The following is a 19899-nucleotide window of genomic DNA, read 5'->3' on the forward strand; positions in this document are numbered from 1 at the left end:
CTACTAATCCAGCTACCGCTTCCACCACTGATCTAGCTAGTGATTCCACCACTGATCCAGTTACTGATTCCACCACTGATCCAGCTAGTGATTCCATCACTGATTCAACTACTGCTTCCACCACTGATCCAACTACTGTACTGTTTCCATCACTGATCCAACTAGTGATTCTACCACTGATCCAAATAGTGATTCCACCACTGATCCAACTAGTGATTCCACCACTGATCCAACTAGTGATTCCACCACTGATCCAACTAGTGATTCTACCACTGATCCAAATAGTGACATCACCTCTGATCCTAATATTATTTCCATCACTAATCCTACTACTGATGAAGCCATTGATCTTACTAATGTTTCCACCACTGATGCCACTACTGTTTACTCTGCCGATCATATTACTATTCCCACCACTGATTCCAGTATGCACACACATCTGACTCCTGTAATTTGTAGCTGAAATAAGATGTGTAGCCATTCCATAGCAGGCTTTATTTCATGATATAATGGCATGTCGTACTGTAGTAAGAAGCATTATGTACTGCTGTTCCACCCCAGAGTCTATAGAGCTTGTGAGGAGAACAGATCTTCAGTCCTCCATGGATTTGCTGCTTCCCCGTGACATGCGTGTGGGTTCAGCCTGGCACACATGGGGACTGTTACAATCTGGTTGCCGTGTGTAAACAATTTTGGACAAGTCCTCTGATCCCATGTGATCTCCACTCGGTCCAAGATGTTGTCTTTCTGGAACTGGGGTACGTACAAGCCTACAACCTGGACTTTGTGCTGCATTGTGGTATACTGTGGTGCCCCAAACAAAAACAGAATGAATGCATGAGGTGGACACATCTATGTGTTATGGTGTCACCTTTACCTAGGAGTGCCCCATCTGTGCTCAGCATTATTATTCTGAGCGTTCATGAATCCTAGCAAATGGCGCTCAGGGCTCATTGGCCGAGACAATTTATTAGTGAGCCCTGTGTCTTGGACAAGATTCTGAGATATCCCTGGGTCAAGTGGTGAAATCCCTGGAAGGCTCTCTGCTGTAGGTATGCATAGCATTAACACATACGATATACAGTATATGATTAGTGTATGCTGGCGGCTGCAGTTATACAGTGCTAACAGTCTACTGATAGACATAGAAGAGCGAGAAGCATGGACGTGGCTGCTCCAACCGTGTGTTCATCATCGCTCTCATGCTGGTTGCTCCTGTAGCCTCAGTCAGCAGTTCCACACAGTGAATATGGGCTGGTCATTTGTAGTCCTTCACAATATTCTTGTAGTTTTGAAATTCTCAATCTTAGCAACAGATGTTGAATGCGAAAACAAAATGATTCCTATGTGATCATCAGAGCTCTGCTTTCATCGTACAATCCTTGTCTGGGACTGTGTATATTGCGTAGCACAGGTTGAATGAAGAGTAATGTTCCCTAACTGAGCTAGAGTGAGGCTAGTGTGGGCCCTGTGCAAAGGGGCCATTATCTGCCATTGCTTCTCCCATCACTTGTTCCCTGCTTTGCTTTGGTTGCCAGATTCGGCACTTGCACCTTCAGTCTTTGTCCCTTTCTTACAACAGCGGGCGTTGATGGACACTCACCAGGGACCTGGGCTCGTGGCTGAAGTTTTGGATTGGGTTGTGCACGGGAAGTTGTGGCAGCTGTTCTTCTCTGCCGGGATGGAGAAGGACTTTCTGTTCTTGAAAGAGACTGGCTTTGTGGAGATCCACTGAGTGTTCTTACCGGAACCACTGGACTCCTGGGTGGTCCACGGCTGAACCTACGTACATTGGTTCTAGAAGGGGTTGGACTTGAAAGAGGAGGGAGCCTCATATGTAAGGCTTTAGGCTTGTGGTCAGGTGTGAGCCCAGTAGTGCCACCAACAGCTGTCTGTGGAGGCTGGTACCTATTCAGGTCAGAAGAAGTGAAAGTCAAAAACAAGTAAGGAGAAAGAGTAACAATGTACAAATTATATCAGACAAATGTGGTCAAGAATTGGGGGAGGAGAACACAGACACCTTTCTTCTACTTAAATAAGAAGGCCATCAAAAAATTCCAGAGATCCCCAGACTGAGTTCTCTTACTAAGAAACCCCACAGCAAGGATGCCAACCTGGAGTTCCACATCTCAAAAGCTAACTTTCCAGTGGTTATGGCTGTCCTCTACATATTTGAAGCTGAAGCCTGCAGTTATCATGTCGCCCACTGAGAAGCACTTGGACTACCCCCCATATAGGAAATACTACACCTGATAAAGGCAGTTGCAGCATTTCTTTGGCTCGAGCCAGAACGGTAGAATTACTACTTTCCAGATTCTGTCTAAGAAATGTTACACAGTATGTTGTGGCCTAAAACTGAATTTTTGTTTTGGGGGGTGATTAAGCCTCACTAATGGTGTCCATTGGGCTCCCTAGACACTGGGTGAATCACTACATCACCAGTTCACCCAGTAATGGAAGGCAGAATAATCTGTTTATCCCTGGTATCAAACCATATAATATTGTATTAATACTGTAAACTCCAGCTCTCTGCTAGACAGGTGGTGTTTGCCATCTTTCACATGACCAAGACAATCTTTCACCATCCTGCAACTTCTTACCTTAGCACCCCTGTAGATTCTTTCGATTTGCTGACACTTGGCTTTGACAGAACCAACAGCCGTAGATCCTTTACTGGTGTGATCGGACGTGGAATCCGGCTTTTAGTAAACTCCTCCTTTCTCATGCACAATGGTTTCTCCTTGCCAACTTTTCTGGGGACAGTGTCATCAAGCTCTTCTTCAGACCCAGTTGTAGACAGTGTCTCAGATGTTCTTCTCCGGTCTTCACTAGATGAAGCAGATGATGACCCTGCTGAGGCCAAACGCTGTAGACGCATCTGCCTTTTCTCCATCACCAAGCGAGCCAGATCCAGTTGCTTTGTTCTCTTTTTGAACCTCTCTTTGGCAGAGCTGGACATAGACCTATCTGATCCTGTATCCTCCTCTGACAGGAATACAGGGATGCGGCTTCTAAACCGTACCCCAGGAGCCGGGGTCAGAGCCTTGCTGGTGCCACAGTCGGTGTCATTAAGGCGAATGGTGGAAAGAACAATCTTTTCCTGCTTGGTGACTTCATTCATAATGTCTTTCTCAAGCTGCTGTTCAGATTTGCTTACTGCATCAGCTGCATGTGGTTCCTGCTGATCATCTGCTGCCATTTCCTCATGACTAGTTGATAGTGCATAGGGGTCAATCTCAACTATTCCCACCGCAGAGGTATTAGCACCCTTGAAACCCTCCACATCACACTCCTCAGTTTCTTCAATAATTGCCTCATCAAACTGTCCAGGGACTGGAGGTTCCTCCAACCTCATCAGCTGCCCAGTGGAAGACATAACATTTAAGTGTGTCTTTTCTGCAATGTGAACAAATGTGCGCTCGACTTTGGTAAAGGGGGAGGAGGTGGCAGCGGTGGCAGCAGCAATGCAAAGTGGTTTTGGTTCTGATTTAAGTATGGAAGATAAAGTACCTGGCTCAGACACATCCAGCTGACTGCCCGTGGGTTGTAGCTTCTCTCCTTGTGGCATCAATGCAGCAAGCATTCCCTGCTCAAGGTCTGGCATGAGTTCATTAGTCACCGGAGACTTCTTCATGTCTCCAGGAGAAAACAGCACTAAGGTCTTTGAGCCTTCCTCTAGTTCTAGGTCATTCTCTGCTGTGGAGGCTCTTCCTCGGGAATCCTTCTGGTCATCTGCTAGTAATGTGGAAGGAGCTCCTTCTTGACTCCTCTCTGTACTCTTCTGACTTACATCACTGCTAGATCCACTGTGCAGATCTAAGTCCTCCACCAGAAATTCAGCCTCCTCTTCTTCTGTCTCCTCCTCTGATTCTTCATCTCGTGGACATCTGCCATTGATGATAATGTGGGGTTCTGAAACATGCATGGCTGGCAAGACCACACTGGAAAAGTCCACTTTCTTCATCCTGTGTGGAACACGCAGCAGTTCTTTACTGTCTGAGATGTCTTTCTTAAAGTCTTGGTAAGACAAGCTTAAAGGCACCACCTTGGGCATCCCATTAATTTCAAAGTGCTTCAGGTTGAGGACCTGTGAAAGAGACGGAGAAAAGACAAAGATTAAAAGAACAATCCAGCAAACCCCTGACAGAAAAGAGACCCCACCCCATAAAAGAGCCCTTATAATCCAACACGCCTTTAAGAACCTTAGTACCAAAAATAAAACAAAATGATGAAGTGAATGTAGGATTCAGAGATGAGCGAATCAGTTCATTACGAACTTCTCAGGATTTTGTCCGGCAGATGAACCCGAAGCTTTTCAGGCTCGTTTCGGATGAATCCAGTAAAACAGGCGCAGTGCCATTTTACTGCACATATCTGTGGGAAAAAGCACTAGGGAGGAAGAAGGATGATCAAATGACCCTGAGAGGAAGTGGAGGGAAGGGCTTTCCCAGATTGGCTCACATGTCAATGGACAGCCTGGATGAGCCAATCAGGGATGTGCCAGAGCAGAACCTCATTCTGTGAATATGGATGGATGGGTCTTACAGTGTCCGCCAGAAAAAACATCTTAGGAAGTCAAGGAGAGTGAAAAAAACAATCAGGGAGAGTCAGGAATGAATCAAGCTTGTGTTCCACTGCTAGGGAGAGTGAAGGGAAAGTCTAGAATTAGAAAGTAGAAGAATAGCGTGAGTAGAATAGGAAAAAGCAGGGAAAGATGTCGGCCTTGGATTGAGAAGTGAGGAGATGAGGCTAACTGTGTCTGGCAGTACATTCCAGCTGCAATTATATACACAGGTGCAGCTGCTGCAGAAGCTCTTGTGTCTTACCATCAAGATATATATAGCACTTGAAATCTCAGTGAAAACACCTGAAATACTAGTTCGAAATCTGTATCAGGGTGTAGTGTCTAGAGGAGCTGTTGCAGTGCTGGGACATAGAGATTTGCTGTCATTATTCCAGTTCAGCAGAGGGAGTCAGTTCCAAGCTAGAGATAACAGGGGAAGACAAAGCCTGCTGCACAGGAAGAGCAGTTCAGCCAAGGTCCGGCGAAGGAGAGGAGTGCAGTGCAGGAGATCCAGAGCGGGGTCCGCTACCAGAGCTCAGGAATGGTGTGATGTGGCCCCCCCAGTGAAGCAGTGCAGAAGATCCAGAGCAGGGTCCACTACCAGAGGTCACGGGTGGTGTGATGTGGCCCCCCAAGTGAAGCAGTGCAGGAGACCCAGAGCAGGGTCCGCTACCAGAGCTCAGGAATGGTGTGATGTGGCCCCCCAAGTGAATCAGTGCAGAAGATCCAGAGCAGGGTCCACTACCAGAGCTCAGAGGTGGTATGATATGGCCCCTCAAGTGAAGCAGTGCAGGAGATCCAGAGCAGGGTCTGTTACCAGATCACGGGGTGGTGTGATGTGGCCCCCCAAGTGAAGCAGTGCAGGAGATCCAGAGCAGGGTCTGTTACCAGATCACGGGGTGGTGTGATGTGGCCCCCCAAGTGAGGCAGTGCAGGAGATCCAGAGCAGGGTCTGTTACCAGATCACGGGGTGGTGTGATGTGGCCCCCCAAGTGAAGCAGTGCAGGAGATCCAGAGCAGGGCCCGTTACCAGAGCTCAGGGGTGGTGTGATGTGGCCCCCCAAGTGAAGCAGTGCAGGAGATCCAGAGCAGGGTCCACTACCAGAGCTCAGAGGTGGTATGATATGGCCCCTCAAGTGAAGCAGTGCAGGAGATCCAGAGCAGGGTCTGTTACCAGATCACGGGGTGGTGTGATGTGGCCCCCCAAGTGAAGCAGTGCAGGAGATCCAGAGCAGGGTCCGCTACCAGAGCTCAGGAATGGTGTGATGTGGCCCCCCAAGTGAAGCAGTGCAGAAGATCCAGAGCAGGGTCCACTACCAGAGCTCAGAGGTGGTATGATATGGCCCCTCAAGTGAAGCAGTGCAGGAGATCCAGAGCAGGGTCTGTTACCAGATCACGGGGTGGTGTGATGTGGCCCCCCAAGTGAAGCAGTGCAGGAGATCCAGAGCAGGGTCTGTTACCAGATCACGGGGTGGTGTGATGTGGCCCCCCAAGTGAGGCAGTGCAGGAGATCCAGAGCAGGGTCTGTTACCAGATCACGGGGTGGTGTGATGTGGCCCCCCAAGTGAAGCAGTGCAGGAGATCCAGAGCAGGGCCCGTTACCAGAGCTCAGGGGTGGTGTGATGTGGCCCCCCAAGTGAAGCAGTGCAGGAGATCCAGAGCAGGGTCCACTACCAGAGCTCAGGGGTGGTGTGATGTGGCCCCCCAAGTGAAGCAGTGCAGGAGATCCAGAGCAGGGTCTGTTACCAGATCTCGGGGTGGTGTGATGTGGCCCCCCAAGTGAAGCAGTGTAGGAGATCCAGAGCAGAGTCCGTTACCAGATCTCGGGGTGGTGTGATGTGGCCCCCCAAGTGAAGCAGTGCAGGAGATCCAGAGCAGAGTCCGTTACCAGATCTCGGGGTGGTGTGATGTGGCCCCCCAAGTAAAGCAGTGCAGGAGATCCAGAGCAGGGTCCGTTACCAGAGCTCAGAGGTGGTGTGATGTGGCCCCCCAAGTGAAGCAGTGTAGGAGATCCAGAGCAGAGTCTGTTACCAGATCTCAGGGTGGTGTGATGTGGCCCCCCAAGTAAAGCAGTGTAGCCCAGACAGGTACAGAGAGGCTTCGACAAGTAGAGCATTGTGTGAAACAAAAAAAAAAAGAGCGCAACACGGACCAGTGCAAGGGGGCTGTTGCAGTGCTTGGACCAGAGAGCTCCTCCATGATAACAATGCCGTCTGGGGAAGAACAATGGTGGGTATCACTGCAACCAGAACCAGTCCCCTTGGAAAGAAGGGAAGGACCAGTTGTGAAAACCAGGGAGGGAGGGTGTAGTGTCAGGAGGAGCTGTTGCAGTGCTTGGACTTGCTGTCATCATTCAAGTCCAGCAGAGGTACCCAGCTAGAGATAAACAGGGGAAGACAAAGCTTGATGCACAGGAAGAGCAGTTCAGCCAGGGCCTGGAGAAGGAGAGTGCAGTGCAGAAGAGTCAAAGCAGGGTCTGTTACCAGACCACAGGGGTGGTGTGATGTGGCCCCCCAAGTGAAGCAGTGCAGCCCAGACAGGTACAGAGAGGCTAAGGCAGGCAGAGCATTGTGTGGCACTAAAGGAAGAGTGCAACATGGACCAGTGCAAGGGAGCAGAGTGTGGAGCACACGTGTCAGACCAGCAAGGCCTCAGAAGTGCCCGGCCAGATTCTCCACTGCATCAAAGAGAAAGGTCCTGTCTTGGAGAGAAAGAGATTAAGCACCAGGGGGTCCCTCACCCGCTAGCAGAAACAGTAAGTGCGGCCCCTGAGAGTATAATTGCATAAAGTTAAACCAATTCTACAGAGACTGCAGTTCTACTCTCCATGCTACCAACTCAGTTTCTTAAACAGACAGCGTTACCTATTGAATATAAATTTACCTGTTTCACAAGTACAAGAGTTTGTTGTACTGCTAAATCATCATCAGTAAAGCCATTCTAGTGTTCCTCAGTTGTCAGAATGAGTTTGTCGCCATCCACCTGCATAGCTTACACGTGGCAGTACTTGGCAGGGTGGATATGGATATGGCAACAGAAGGTGCAACATCCTCCGTGAGCAGCACACAGCCCATGACCCCGGTGGGGGCGCTACTGAGCCACCTACCCAAGTTTAACAGATCCAATATGTTACTAGAAGACTGGAAAGTGAGTCTGGAGGGAACCGCACGTCTGTGTAATGTTGCCCCAGATCTGAAAGCAGAGCTAGCCTTGATTAAGGGCGAGGATGAGACAGACCTGGGGATATAACGCTAAAGCTATGCTGAGAAAGAAATTCCTCACCAGATACTAGGGGGAAGATGAAAGAAGATGAAATTACAAGAGCTCATGGCCACACTACAAAGAAAAGGACAGGAACTCACAACCTTTACTAATACGGCAGTGATCCTGCAAGATCAGTTTCTCCTCGGTCTAAGGTCTGTTTCACATTTGCAATAAACAGATACGGCAAGCTAGTCTGGCCAGGAACAGACTGCGTGTGTGACGACATGGTGAAGAGTTATATGTGTATTGGTGTTGGGTGTAATTATGTTCTGTTGTGTGACCTGGTTATGAAAAGACTGTCAGCCCCCCCCCCCCCTCGTTATCTCCCATTGTACTCTGAAGGAGCTCAGAACAATGCCATCCTGACCAGGCTCCTGCTAGGGCTGTCTGGAGCTATTAGCAGGTGGACCCCTGTGGTGTGGTGCAGACAGAATGTCTAGGGGGTGAATGTGATTGGATTTTAGTTTTATCTGATCACAATTTCTGCATATAGGTTTGTGCAGTTGCTCAATAAAAAAGATTTTTGTTTCACCTACACTGAGTCTCAACCAGACTCGGGGAAACTGGGAGCTACAGATCAGCGGTTGGCAAAATCTCCTGAGTAAGGAAGAATACAGAGGTGGACATACTCTTCCTGAGTACTAGGGGTCCGTCACATTGGTGGCAGCAGTGGGATGCTCTTCCTTGCCTAAGGAGACATTCAAACCACCACCGGGACCAAGTTTTCTGCTGACATAGGAGAAGAGCCACAGTTGCCTACGGCCATGGAAGTGCTGGCCCAGCTCCAGAATCCTGGTTCTGCCCAGGACATGCTGAGAAGGAGAGACGCTTTGCGCCGGGAGATCTGGAGGGAGACTCTTCAATTGCAGCAGCACTATTGTGACAAGGTCCTCACTACATCTGAGGAACGATACTGGCAACAATGGGACTTGCGTGTTTCTTTCCTGGGAGAGCAGCCCCGAAAGGAATGGCTGTCGGAGATGGATGGGCTGGTCCAAACAGAACTGATGCTGGATGATGGGTATCGGACGCTACAGTGGTATGTCACCCAATTGTGTCCATGGGTGGATAACAATGATCCCACAGAGGGCTATGACTTCAGCGGCCCGAGACTTATATTTGAGGCACTCCAGGAGGATCCACAATTTGGGAGTGCACAGGAGTGGAGGAGGGAGGACATACGCGATTTTAGGGAGTTGGAACTCCCCAGTGAGCTCGGATTGAGGACTGATTTGGACTTTTTAGTTACACAGGAATGAGAGCTGGAACAGGCATACCAAAGACTGTTCGACACTGCTCAACAGCATGCCCCAGCAACCACAGATGCCGAGGAACTACTAGTCCCAGCTGAAGAGCTGGCATCAGGGCAGTGCACTGCTGACCTCTGCACAGCACCAAATGCACCAAACTGCTGAATTGACAGCACAAGCTCTGTGGAAGAACTTCATCCTGCCTCATGGCTGTCCTACACAACTGCACTTGGACCAGGAGGCTTGCTTTAAAGGCAGAGTGATAAGAGAGCTGTGTTGGTTGTACCAGATTCAAAAGACACACACTACACCCTACCATCCACAGGGGAATGGTGCATGTGAGCGCCTAAACAGAACTCTACTACAGCTGTTGTGAACCATGGAGGAACAGAAGAAGAGATTGCCAGACTACACTGCAGAGCTTGTGTGGGTGTACAACAACACAGTACACTCTGCCACTGGCTATTCACCCTTCTTGCTGATTTTCAGGAGTAATGGAAGGTGCCCTCTAAATATGATGAGGCCTGCTAGTGAAGAATATAAGGGGTGGACCCCCGAAACTTGGGTGGGAGACCATCAAAAGAAGATACAAGCGATGCATGACCTGTGCACCGAAATATGCTCAGGCCATGTAGTTTTCTGGGAAAGGCTCCTGAGCCTATACCAGAACGCTCCTCCACGATAACAATGCCGTCTGGGGAAGAACAATGGTGGGTATCACTGCAACCAGAACCAGTCCTCTTGGAAAGAAGGGAAGGACCAGTTGTGAAAACCAGGGAGGGAGGCTGTAGTGTCAGGAGGAGCTGTTGCAGTGCTTGGACTTGCTGTCATCATTCAAGTCCAGCAGAGGTACCCAGCTAGAGATAAACAGGGGAAGACAAAGCTTGATACACAGGAAGAGCAGTTCAGCCAGGGCCTGGAGAAGGAGAGTGCAGTGCAGAAGAGTCAAAGCAGGGTCTGTTACCAGACCACAGGGGTGGTGTGATGTGGCCCCCCAAGTGAAGCAGTGCAGCCCAGACAGGTACAGAGAGGCTAAGGCAGGCAGAGCATTGTGTGGCACTAAAGGAAGAGTGCAACATGGACCAGTGCAAGGGAGCAGAGTGTGGAGCACACGTGGCTGAGCAGCAAGGCCTCAGAAGTGCCCTGCCAGAGTCTCCATTGCAGCAAAGAGAAAGGTCCTGTCTTGGAGAGATAGAGATCGAGCACCAGAAGGGTCCATCTCTTGCTAGCAGGAACAGTAAGAGCGGCCCTTAATAGACTGTATAAAGTTAAATCTGTAGTGACTAGTATTGATCGAGCACCAAAGTGCTTGAGTATAACACTTTGGGATGCTTGGGTGCTCTGCTGAGCACCCGAGCACAATGGAAGTCAATGGGAGAACCCGAGCATTACACCAGGCGCCCCCTGCTCTGAGGAGGGGAGGGTGCCTGGTTGACAGAAAAAGGTCAGAAATTTATGGAAACTGAAATGGTTCGGGAACAGCGTGGGGACGATGTCTCGATGCATCGCTGCTGGGAATGATGATGTCCGAGTAGTACGCCACTTTTACTGACTGACAAAAATACGCACAAAACCAAAGATAAAATCAATTTTAGTGAAAAAATTGTTAGGAAACATTCTTTCCTGTATATTTACTTGTATATAAAGTGCAAGTTCTGCCAAATATTACACGGAAGAGGCTCCGATACAACCTGTATATCACATAAAGGAGGGCCTCATCCACATTGTGTTCAGGTAGTGGGACTCCTACACTCATAAAGCCTATGCACTAAGGGAAAGGGCTGCCAAAAACTACAAGGATCCGGCGCTCCAATACACCCTTTATTACACATACAGGAGGGCATCATACACAGCCTTGAAACATTATGATTGATGGCCTGCTGGTGACCCTCAAAAACATTAGGAGTAAGGGCCTGCTGGTGATGCTCTAAATCATTAGGGGCAAGGGCCTGCTGCTCATCTGACCATCTGATACATTAGGGGCGAGGGCCTGCTGCTCATCTGACCATCTGACACATTAGGGGTGAGGGCCTGCTGCTGGTGACCCTCAAAAACATTAGGAGTAAGGGCCTGCTGGTGATGCTCTAAATCATTAGGGGCAAGGGCCTGCTGCTCATCTGACCATCTGAAACATTAGGGGCAAGGGCCTGCTGCTCATCTGACCATCTGAAACATTAGGAGTAAGGGCCTGCTGGTGATGGTCTAAATCATTAGGGGCAAGGGCCTGCTGCTCATCTGACTATCTGAAACATTAGGGGCAAGGGCCTGCTGATCTGACCATCTGACACATTAGGGGCAAGGGCCTGCTGCTCATCTGACTATCTGACACATTAGGGGTGAGGGCCTGCTGCTCATCTGACTATCTGACACATTAGGGGTGGGGGCCTGCTGCTCATCTGACCATCTGACACATTAGGGGTGAGGGCCTGCTGCTCATCTGACTATCTGACACATTAGGGGTGAGGGCCTGCTGCTCATCTGACTATCTGACACATTAGGGGTGGGGGCCTGCTGCTCATCTGACTATCTGACACATTAGGGGTGAGGGCCTGCTGCTCATCTGACTATCTGACACATTAGGGGTGGGGGCCTGCTGCTCATCTGACTATCTGACACATTAGGGGTGAGGGCCTGCTGATCTGACCATCTGAAACATTAGGGGTGAGGGTCTGCTGCTGATCTGACCTTCTAAAACATTAGGGGTGAGGGTCTACTGCTGATCTGACCTTCTAAAACATTAGGGGTGAGGGCCTGCTGCTGATCTGACCTTCTAAAACATTAGGGGTGAGGGCCTGCTGCTGATCTGACCATATAAAACATTAGGGGCGAGGGCCTGCTGCTGATCTGACCATATAAAACATTAGGGGCGAGGGCCTGCTGCTGATCTGACCATCCAAAACATTAGGGGCGAGGGCCTGCTGCTGAGCTGACCATCTAAAACATTAGGGGCGAGGGCCTGCTGCTGATCTGACCATATAAAACATTAGGGGCGAGGGCCTGCTGCTGATCTGACCATATAAAACATTAGGGGCGAGGGTCTGCTGCTGATCTGGCCATCTAAAACATTAGGGGTGAGGGCCTGCTGCTAATCTGACCATCTAAAACATTAGGGGCGAGGGCCTGCTGCTGAGCTGACCATCTAAAACATTAGGGGCGAGGGCCTGCTGCTGATCTGACCATATAAAACATTAGGGGCGAGGGCCTGCTGCTGATCTGACCATCTAAAACATTAGGGGCGAGGGCCTGCTGCTGATCTGACCATATAAAACATTAGGGGCGAGGGCCTGCTGCTGATCTGACCATATAAAACATTAGGGGTGAGGGCCTGCTGCTGATCTGACCATCTAAAACATTAGGGGCGAGGGCCTGCTGCTGATCTGACCATCTAAAACATTAGGGGCGAGGGCCTGCTGCTGACCTGACCTTCTAAAACATTAGGGGTGAGGGTCTGCTGCTTTTCTGGCCATCTAAAACATTAGGGGTGAGGGCCTGCTGCTGATCTGACCTTCTAAAACATTAGGGGTGAGGGCCTGCTGCTGATCTGACCTTCTAAAACATTAGGGGTGAGGGCCTGCTGCTGATTTGACCATCTGAAACATTAGGGGCGAGGGCCTGCTGCTGATCTGACCATCTAAATCATTGAGGTTGAGAGCTTGCTGGTGACCCTCTAAAAAATTAGGGGCGAGGGCCTGCTGGTGACCCTCTAAAACATTAGAAGTGAGGGCAGCCTAACAAGCATGTTGATATGATGGCGGAGGAGGAGGACGAGAAAACGAAGATCTATGGACCCAGAACTATGGAGACCCCCCTCAGACCTCTTGGGGTTTCAAGGAACTATTAACCCTGATTTATGTTTGGATTTATAGGCCACATCTTTCCTATTGCCCATTAAAGGTGCAGGGTGTCCATCCCGCAACACAAAAAGGGTTAACTCTGCACTGACTCTAGGAGTAGCCGACTCCGGTGTAGAGGAGTAGATCGTCCTATGATACACTCAGGAGATAATCCCATTACATGTGTCTCCTCTCTCCCTATTCTTTCATTAAGACACTGGGGGGGGATCTCTGTTTGCATGCAACACCAGACCGTTCAAATTTATTTATTTTTTGTGTTTGGGAAAATAGCGTATAAAGTAAGTGTGTCTTACAATACAGAAGGTGGCGGTTTATATCTCCGCAATAAAGTATCTATTTATAATGGTCAATATATAAATCATGAAAAGATGTAAATATATAAAATTAGTGTTAAGCGAATAAAAAAATTCAATCAGGAAAAATTCTGGAAAAAATCAATTCAACGGAAAGCCGAATTTCCTTGCACTTCATGGTAATGTGAGAGCTAGGTTCTTATATAAAATGTATAAATGGTATATTATACCGTATATATTACTTATACTTCACCACCAGAGGGAGCTAATAAGCGAAGTAAAGGCGCATGTTCTTTCTTTCTTTGTCTCAAAATCACAGTGGGGGAAATATAGAAAAGTTAGTTTGCAACATTTAAATGTAGCTATTATGACGACTTGGTAAAGAGATACATGTGTATTGGTGTTGGGTGCAATTGTGTGACCTGGTTATGAAAAGACAGTCAGCACCCCTCTTTACCCCCCCCCCCCCCTCATTATCTCCCCTTGTACTCTGAAGGAGGTCAGAACAATGCCACAGTCTCCTGCTAGGGCTGTCTGGAGCTATTAGCAGGTGGACCCCTGTGGTGTGGTACAGACAGACGTTCTAGGGAGGGGGAGGGGAATTTGATGGGATTTTAGTTTTATCTGATCTCAATTTCTGTATACAAGTTTGTGCAGTTGCCCAATAAAAGAGATTTTTGTTTCACCCACACTGAGTCTCGACCAGTGACTGGGGAAACTGGGAGCTACAGATCAGCGGTTTGCAATATCTCCTAAGTAAGGAAGAATACAGAGGCGGACATAGCAGCAGTGGGATGGCGTCCTAGTGTGAGGAGAAGCAGCTCGGAGACACAGTTTGTGGATTCCTTTGACCCGAGCACTGTATAACAGAGGGAATTGAATAATATCCTCCGGGTAGGGATTGATAACAGGGTGATTGGCCAAGCAGAGGCCAATTTCATCTTTTCAGAAAATCCACAAATTGCCACATTTTATTTATTGCCGAAAGTACACAAAGGGACTAACCCATTGCGAGGTCGCCCGATTGTCTCAGGGGTGGAATCCTTAATACAAAACTGTGGCATTTATATAGATCGTGTATTAAGAGAATTTGTACTCTCGTTGCCATCATATACACGCGACACTATAGATTTTCTGAGTAAAATAGAAACAATTAGTATCGACTCCTCATGCTTGTTGGCGATCATCGACGTTCAATCCTTATACAGTAGCATCCCCCATGAGAAAGGTATACGAGCAGTTGGGTACTACTTATGTACTCGGGATATCCATTGTAAACTGCATAACAAATTTATTCTCGAGCTCCTTAGATTTGTCCTCACTCGCAACTTTTTCCAGTTCAATGGACGTCTCTACCACCAGCTCAGAGGTACCGCCATGGGGAGCCCTTGTGCCCCCACTTACGCAAATTTATTTCTGGCTGGTGGGAGGACACCATTGAGTTCCCTGATTGTCATCAATGATGGCACGACAAGATTGGATTATGGGCTCGGTATATCAATGACGTTTTCATCTTAAGGAATGGGACCAATACCGAATTCACTCGGTTCGTTGACAGTCTTAATGACAATGAATTTGGCCTGCGCTTTACCCATGAGATTCATGAGGACTTCATTACGTTTTTGGATGTCAGGGTCTCTAAACGGGGGGAGAGGTTGGCAACCACTATTTTCAGAAAGCCTACTGCTACCAACAGTATATTACAGATGGATAATTGCCACCCCCTCCAACTTAAGAGGGGCATCCCTAAGGGTCAATACCTTTGGGTTAAAAGAAACTGCTCTAACAAAGATGAGTTTAATAGTGAGGCCAGAGGACTCTACAATCGGTTGAGGGATCACAGGTATCCGCAGAGTGTCCTTAGGAATGCCTTCAAGGAGGCCAGGGCAACAGAAGCGATCTCCTCATCCCTAGAACACCTCGGCCAGACCAAACTTATATTCGACTAATTTCAATGTTTGATAATGCCAATAGGGAGATGAAAAGTATTCTCAATAAATACTGGTCCATTTTATTAATGGACTCTGATCTCACAGATACCATTACAAAGTATCCCAGTATCACTTACCAAAAAGGCAGAAGCCTCCGTGACTGTCTGGTCCGTAGCCACTATGTGGCTCCTCCCACCAAGGAGACTTGGCTTTCCAGGAAACCTACTGGGGTATTTAGATATGGAAGATGCAAGGCATGCAACTTCATCTCTACTGCCAAAACTGTCACGTGCTACTCACCGTACTTATTCCATCAGGGATTTTGCCAATTGTAAAACCAGGGGGGTGGTATATATATGCCATTGTGCCCCTGGACTAGATTGGCAAAACAAGTCGTGAATTTAGGAGGAGAATCTGTGAACATGTCAACAATGTTCTAAATAAGAAAGAGACCCCGATTGCTGAACACGTGATTGATAAACACTTAGGGGACCTGAGTGTGTTGCAATTCTCAGTGTTGGAAACAATTCCGTCACCACTTAGGAGGGGGGACTGGGATAGAAAAATCCTTCGAAAGGAAGTGGAATGGATTTACTGTTTCCGTTCCCAGTCCCCCAGGGGTCTGAATGAAAGATTAACCTTTAGCTGCGTCCTATAACTGGGTTGTCTTCCGTTCTGGAGAATGTAGTGCTGTCTGTATTAGCTGTATATTCAATCCCATTAGCGGTCATGGAGACGTGAAGTATTCCTCTTTTGAATGAGGTAACATTTATCTCGTTACCTTTACAGCCATACCTTTTTGACTCCCTGTAAATCTCAGTGGGAAGTCTTCCCTTTTCATGTAGATAATTAGTGGGATTTTTTATATTTTTTTGCGTTCCTTGCGTCATGTCTGTATATTGCTCAGTAAGTAAATCCGTAATTATCGTTGCCTCATTGATACGTTGGCCTTATCCCCTTACCATCCTGTGGGAAGTATAGATGCTTTTTGTTTTTGTTTCTTGTTTATTACCTGCTCATGTACCTTACACTTAGTCCCTTTTGCACTAAAGTATGCGCTCCAATAGGAGGTGAATCCCTGCGCTCCGTCATGGAACGCAACTGGAACCAAAAGTATGGCTCTGCGCACTGATGTGTGTTCCACATGTGGCAGAGACCGCTGTGTTCCAGTGTGGAGTGCAACCGCAATCGGGAGTGCGGCCTGGAATTCACACGCCCGACAACTTTGCGCTCCATGTACACTGAGGCTGGGACATTCCATCTTGGAACGCACCTGTAACCGGAAGTGTGACACAGTCTAGCTATTTTAGCCGGCGTCCTTGGCCACATCGTAGGTCCGCAGTTATCCTGGACCTCGGGTGGGGCTGGGCGCCGGCTAGCGGTACATTTGAATGTAAGTACTGTGATTTATTGTTCCTGACATGTACTGGGCATCGGACCCTTGGGTTTATCGATTTGTGTTTTCTTCTAGGTAACCTTCATAGTGGGGCTACTTCCTTTTTGCTAAGAAGTGGCAAAAAAAAACCAACACTATGCCCTACGGCAGATAGTCTCCTTGTTGAGGATTTGTGTGAGAGCAGTCAGTGTTTGGACTGCTCTGAGGAGGTTCAGGAGGAAGTGGGGGACCTCATGCATAGCTGTGTTGGTGGTGGTAATAGTGGCACCTGTAGGTACGGTATTTTGATGGTGGGGGCAGAAACAGTGCAAGTCGGGGCAAATGCAGAGCAGGGAATGGGAAGGAGGGCCAACAGTCTGATAAAAGTGGCAGGGATGGGTGAGGTCTACGATGATGATTGTGTGTTGGACAGGACTTAGGAGCCAGATCTGAGTGCTGAGGAGGAAGCTGTAACATTAGAGAACACACAGGGCCACGTCTGCCTCAGGATCTGTTGATGCTGCTGACACTGTGGGTGGGTTAGGCCCAAAACATGCCAGAGCTAATCCAAGCTTGGCTGCCTCTAGTTCTGCGCAAGTATCTACTGTATGGCAGTTTTTCTCCACACTGCCGGAAGACAAAAGCATTGCCTTGTGCAAGCTCTGCAAGAACATAAAATGATGTAGGCACCACTCCATCTTGTGGGCAAGCCAAGGTGGAAGCCAGCTACCTTAACAGGAGTTCCCTCCTCCTTCCGGACTCTTGTGTCCGCCAGGCTGCATCCACGGGCAGTACAGTGTCTTTCACATTGTCACCCTTGTTTTCTGCTTCTCCCACTTCGACTCCTCCTCTGTTCCATCGTCAGCCATCGATAATGGAAAGAGTGGCCAGGAAACAACTGTACACCCCCACCCCCCCCAGCAATCCACTGGTGTGCAAGCTTAATCCCACCTGGCCAAGTTGCTGCCACACCATTCAGTCGCGTCTGCTGCCTTTAGGGAGCTAATGGCATACGCTCAGCTTCGCTGGACGATAGCTAGCCATCCCTGCCTTGTACTCTCATGAGGCGGACAATGTGGGCCATTCCCTGGAATTCTTGCTGTGTGGCAAGGTTTACGCCATGGTGGACACCTGGAGCAGCTGTTACGGGAAGGGACAATACATGTATTTCAGAGCCAGTTCAAGTTCAGGTTTTTTTTGCCCCCCCCCCACCCCCCCAAAGATTGTGTCAGCCTGGCTCCGACACCATGCATTTATCTGCCTCCTCCATGGACACGCTCCCGTTCCTAACAGCAGCAGGGCACAGCATCGCTCATACTACCCCTCCTTCCTATCACACGTGTCAAGTCAAGGGTTGCCATGTGTTGTTGGAGCTGATTGGTCTGGGTGAGAGTTGCAATTTCTCAAGTACATCAAGTAGCAAACAATCCACTGGCTGTCACCCTGCCGTCTACAACCCGGCAAGGTGGTCAGCAACAATGGCCACAACATGGTGGCCACTCTGACCCTGGGGGAAATAACATCCTCCCTGAATGGCGCACGTCATCAACCTTGTGGTGCAACACTTTCCAAATAAGTACACTGGCTTGCGCTGGTGTAGTGCCCTGTAGCAGGGGTACTTTTGGGACTTTGAATGAGAAGCTGGTAATTTTTTACACCTGCCATAGGGTTTAAAGAAGAGCCAGTTTTGGTGGGAAAAAGCCAAACGTTGTTTACCACCAAAACCAGACTGACTGACCTTGTGAATGTCTGGTTTAGCTCTGTTGTTATGTCTGGAAACTTGTTTTTGTCATTGCCATTGAGTATCATTGAAGTTCTAAAATATCTCCCAACTGTCCCGGATCCAGTGAGACAGTCCCAGATTTTGGTGGCTGTCCCACGGTCCTGGTACCCAGGAGGTATTTCCCCCTCTCTGGCAGCTGTCTTCCATAGGACTGAGAGACAGCTGCCTATAATGATGAAGAAAGAACCATGTGTCGGCTCCCTGCTCCATCATTCATCCTCCTGTCTGCCCTCCACACTACTGCTCTGGGCAAAGGGCCGGCCGGCAGCTCCGCGTATCCTGCTTCTGCTGCTGGGGAACGAGGTGAGTATGTGGAGTTTATTATTATTATTTTACTGCCTGTGAGGGGGACCATTCCTGGGCATATTACTGTGAGGGGGCACATGGCATATTACTGTGAGGGGGCACATAACTGGGCATATTACTGTGAGGGGGCACATAACTGGGCATATTACTGTGAGGGGGCACATAACTGGGCATATTACTGTGAGGGGGCACATAAATGGGCATATTACTGTGAGGGGGCACATATCCGGTATATTACTGTGAGGGGGCACATAACTGGGCATATTACTGTGAGGGGGCACATAACTGGGCATATTACTGTGAGGGGGCACATAACTGGTATATTACTGTGAGGGGGCACATATCTGGTATATTACTGTGAGGGGGCACATAACTGGGCATATTACTGTGAGGGGGCACATAACTGGGCATATTACTGTGAGGGGGCACATAACTGGGCATATTACTGTGAGGGGGCACATAACTGGGCATATTACTGTGAGGGGCACATAAATGGGCATATTACTGTGAGGGGGCACATATCCGGTATATTACTGTGAGGGGGCACATAACTGGGCATATTACTGTGAGGGGGCACATAACTGGGCACATTACTGTGAGGGGGCACATAACTGGTATATTACTGTGAGGGGGCACATATCTGGTATATTACTGTGAGGGGGCACATAACTGGGCATATTACTGTGAGGGGGCACATAAATGGGCATATTACTGTGAGGGGGCACATATCCGGTATATTACTGTGAGGGGGCACATAACTGGGCATATTACTGTGAGGGGGCACATAACTGGGCATATTACTGTGAGGGGGCACATATCTGGGCAAAATACTGTGAGGGGGCACATATCCGGTATATTACTGTGAGGGGGCACATAACTGGGCATATTACTGTGAGGGGGCACATAACTGGGCATATTACTGTGAGGGGGCACATAACTGGTATATTACTGTGAGGGGGCACATATCTGGTATATTACTGTGAGGGGGCACATAACTGGGCATATTACTGTGAGGGGGCACATAAATGGGCATATTACTGTGAGGGGGCACATATCCGGTATATTACTGTGAGGGGGCACATAACTGGGCATATTACTGTGAGGGGGCACATAACTGGGCATATTACTGTGAGGGGGCAAAACCGGGTGATAGAGATGTGGATATAATGTGCAGATGCCAAGTGTTATCTCTTTTCTTATTTTCATATTCTAGCCAATGTAACAATGCCACATGCCTCAGGGGGAATGCCCCTCTGGTGTCTTTTTAAACTGCTGTACT

At 48.6% G+C, this 19899-nt stretch overlaps 1 protein-coding gene across 1 annotated transcript in view; it reads right to left on the reverse strand.

Moving 5' to 3' along the window:
• Positions 1–478: 478 nt before the first annotated feature.
• The window catches only part of TTBK1 (tau tubulin kinase 1), a 196635-nt gene continuing 177214 nt past the window's right edge, over positions 479–19899 (reverse strand). Inside the window, exons 14-15 of the mRNA XM_044292297.1 lie at positions 2601–4087; positions 479–1908 (exon numbers count right to left, since the gene is read on the reverse strand). Of these exons, the coding sequence (XP_044148232.1) occupies positions 1485–1908; positions 2601–4087 (1911 nt within the window). The 3' untranslated portion in view covers positions 479–1484. The remainder of the gene's footprint in view (positions 1909–2600; positions 4088–19899) is intronic.

Source organism: Bufo gargarizans, chromosome 4, assembly GCF_014858855.1.
Source record: "Bufo gargarizans isolate SCDJY-AF-19 chromosome 4, ASM1485885v1, whole genome shotgun sequence".
In the NCBI taxonomy this organism is placed as follows: Eukaryota; Metazoa; Chordata; class Amphibia; order Anura; family Bufonidae; genus Bufo; species Bufo gargarizans.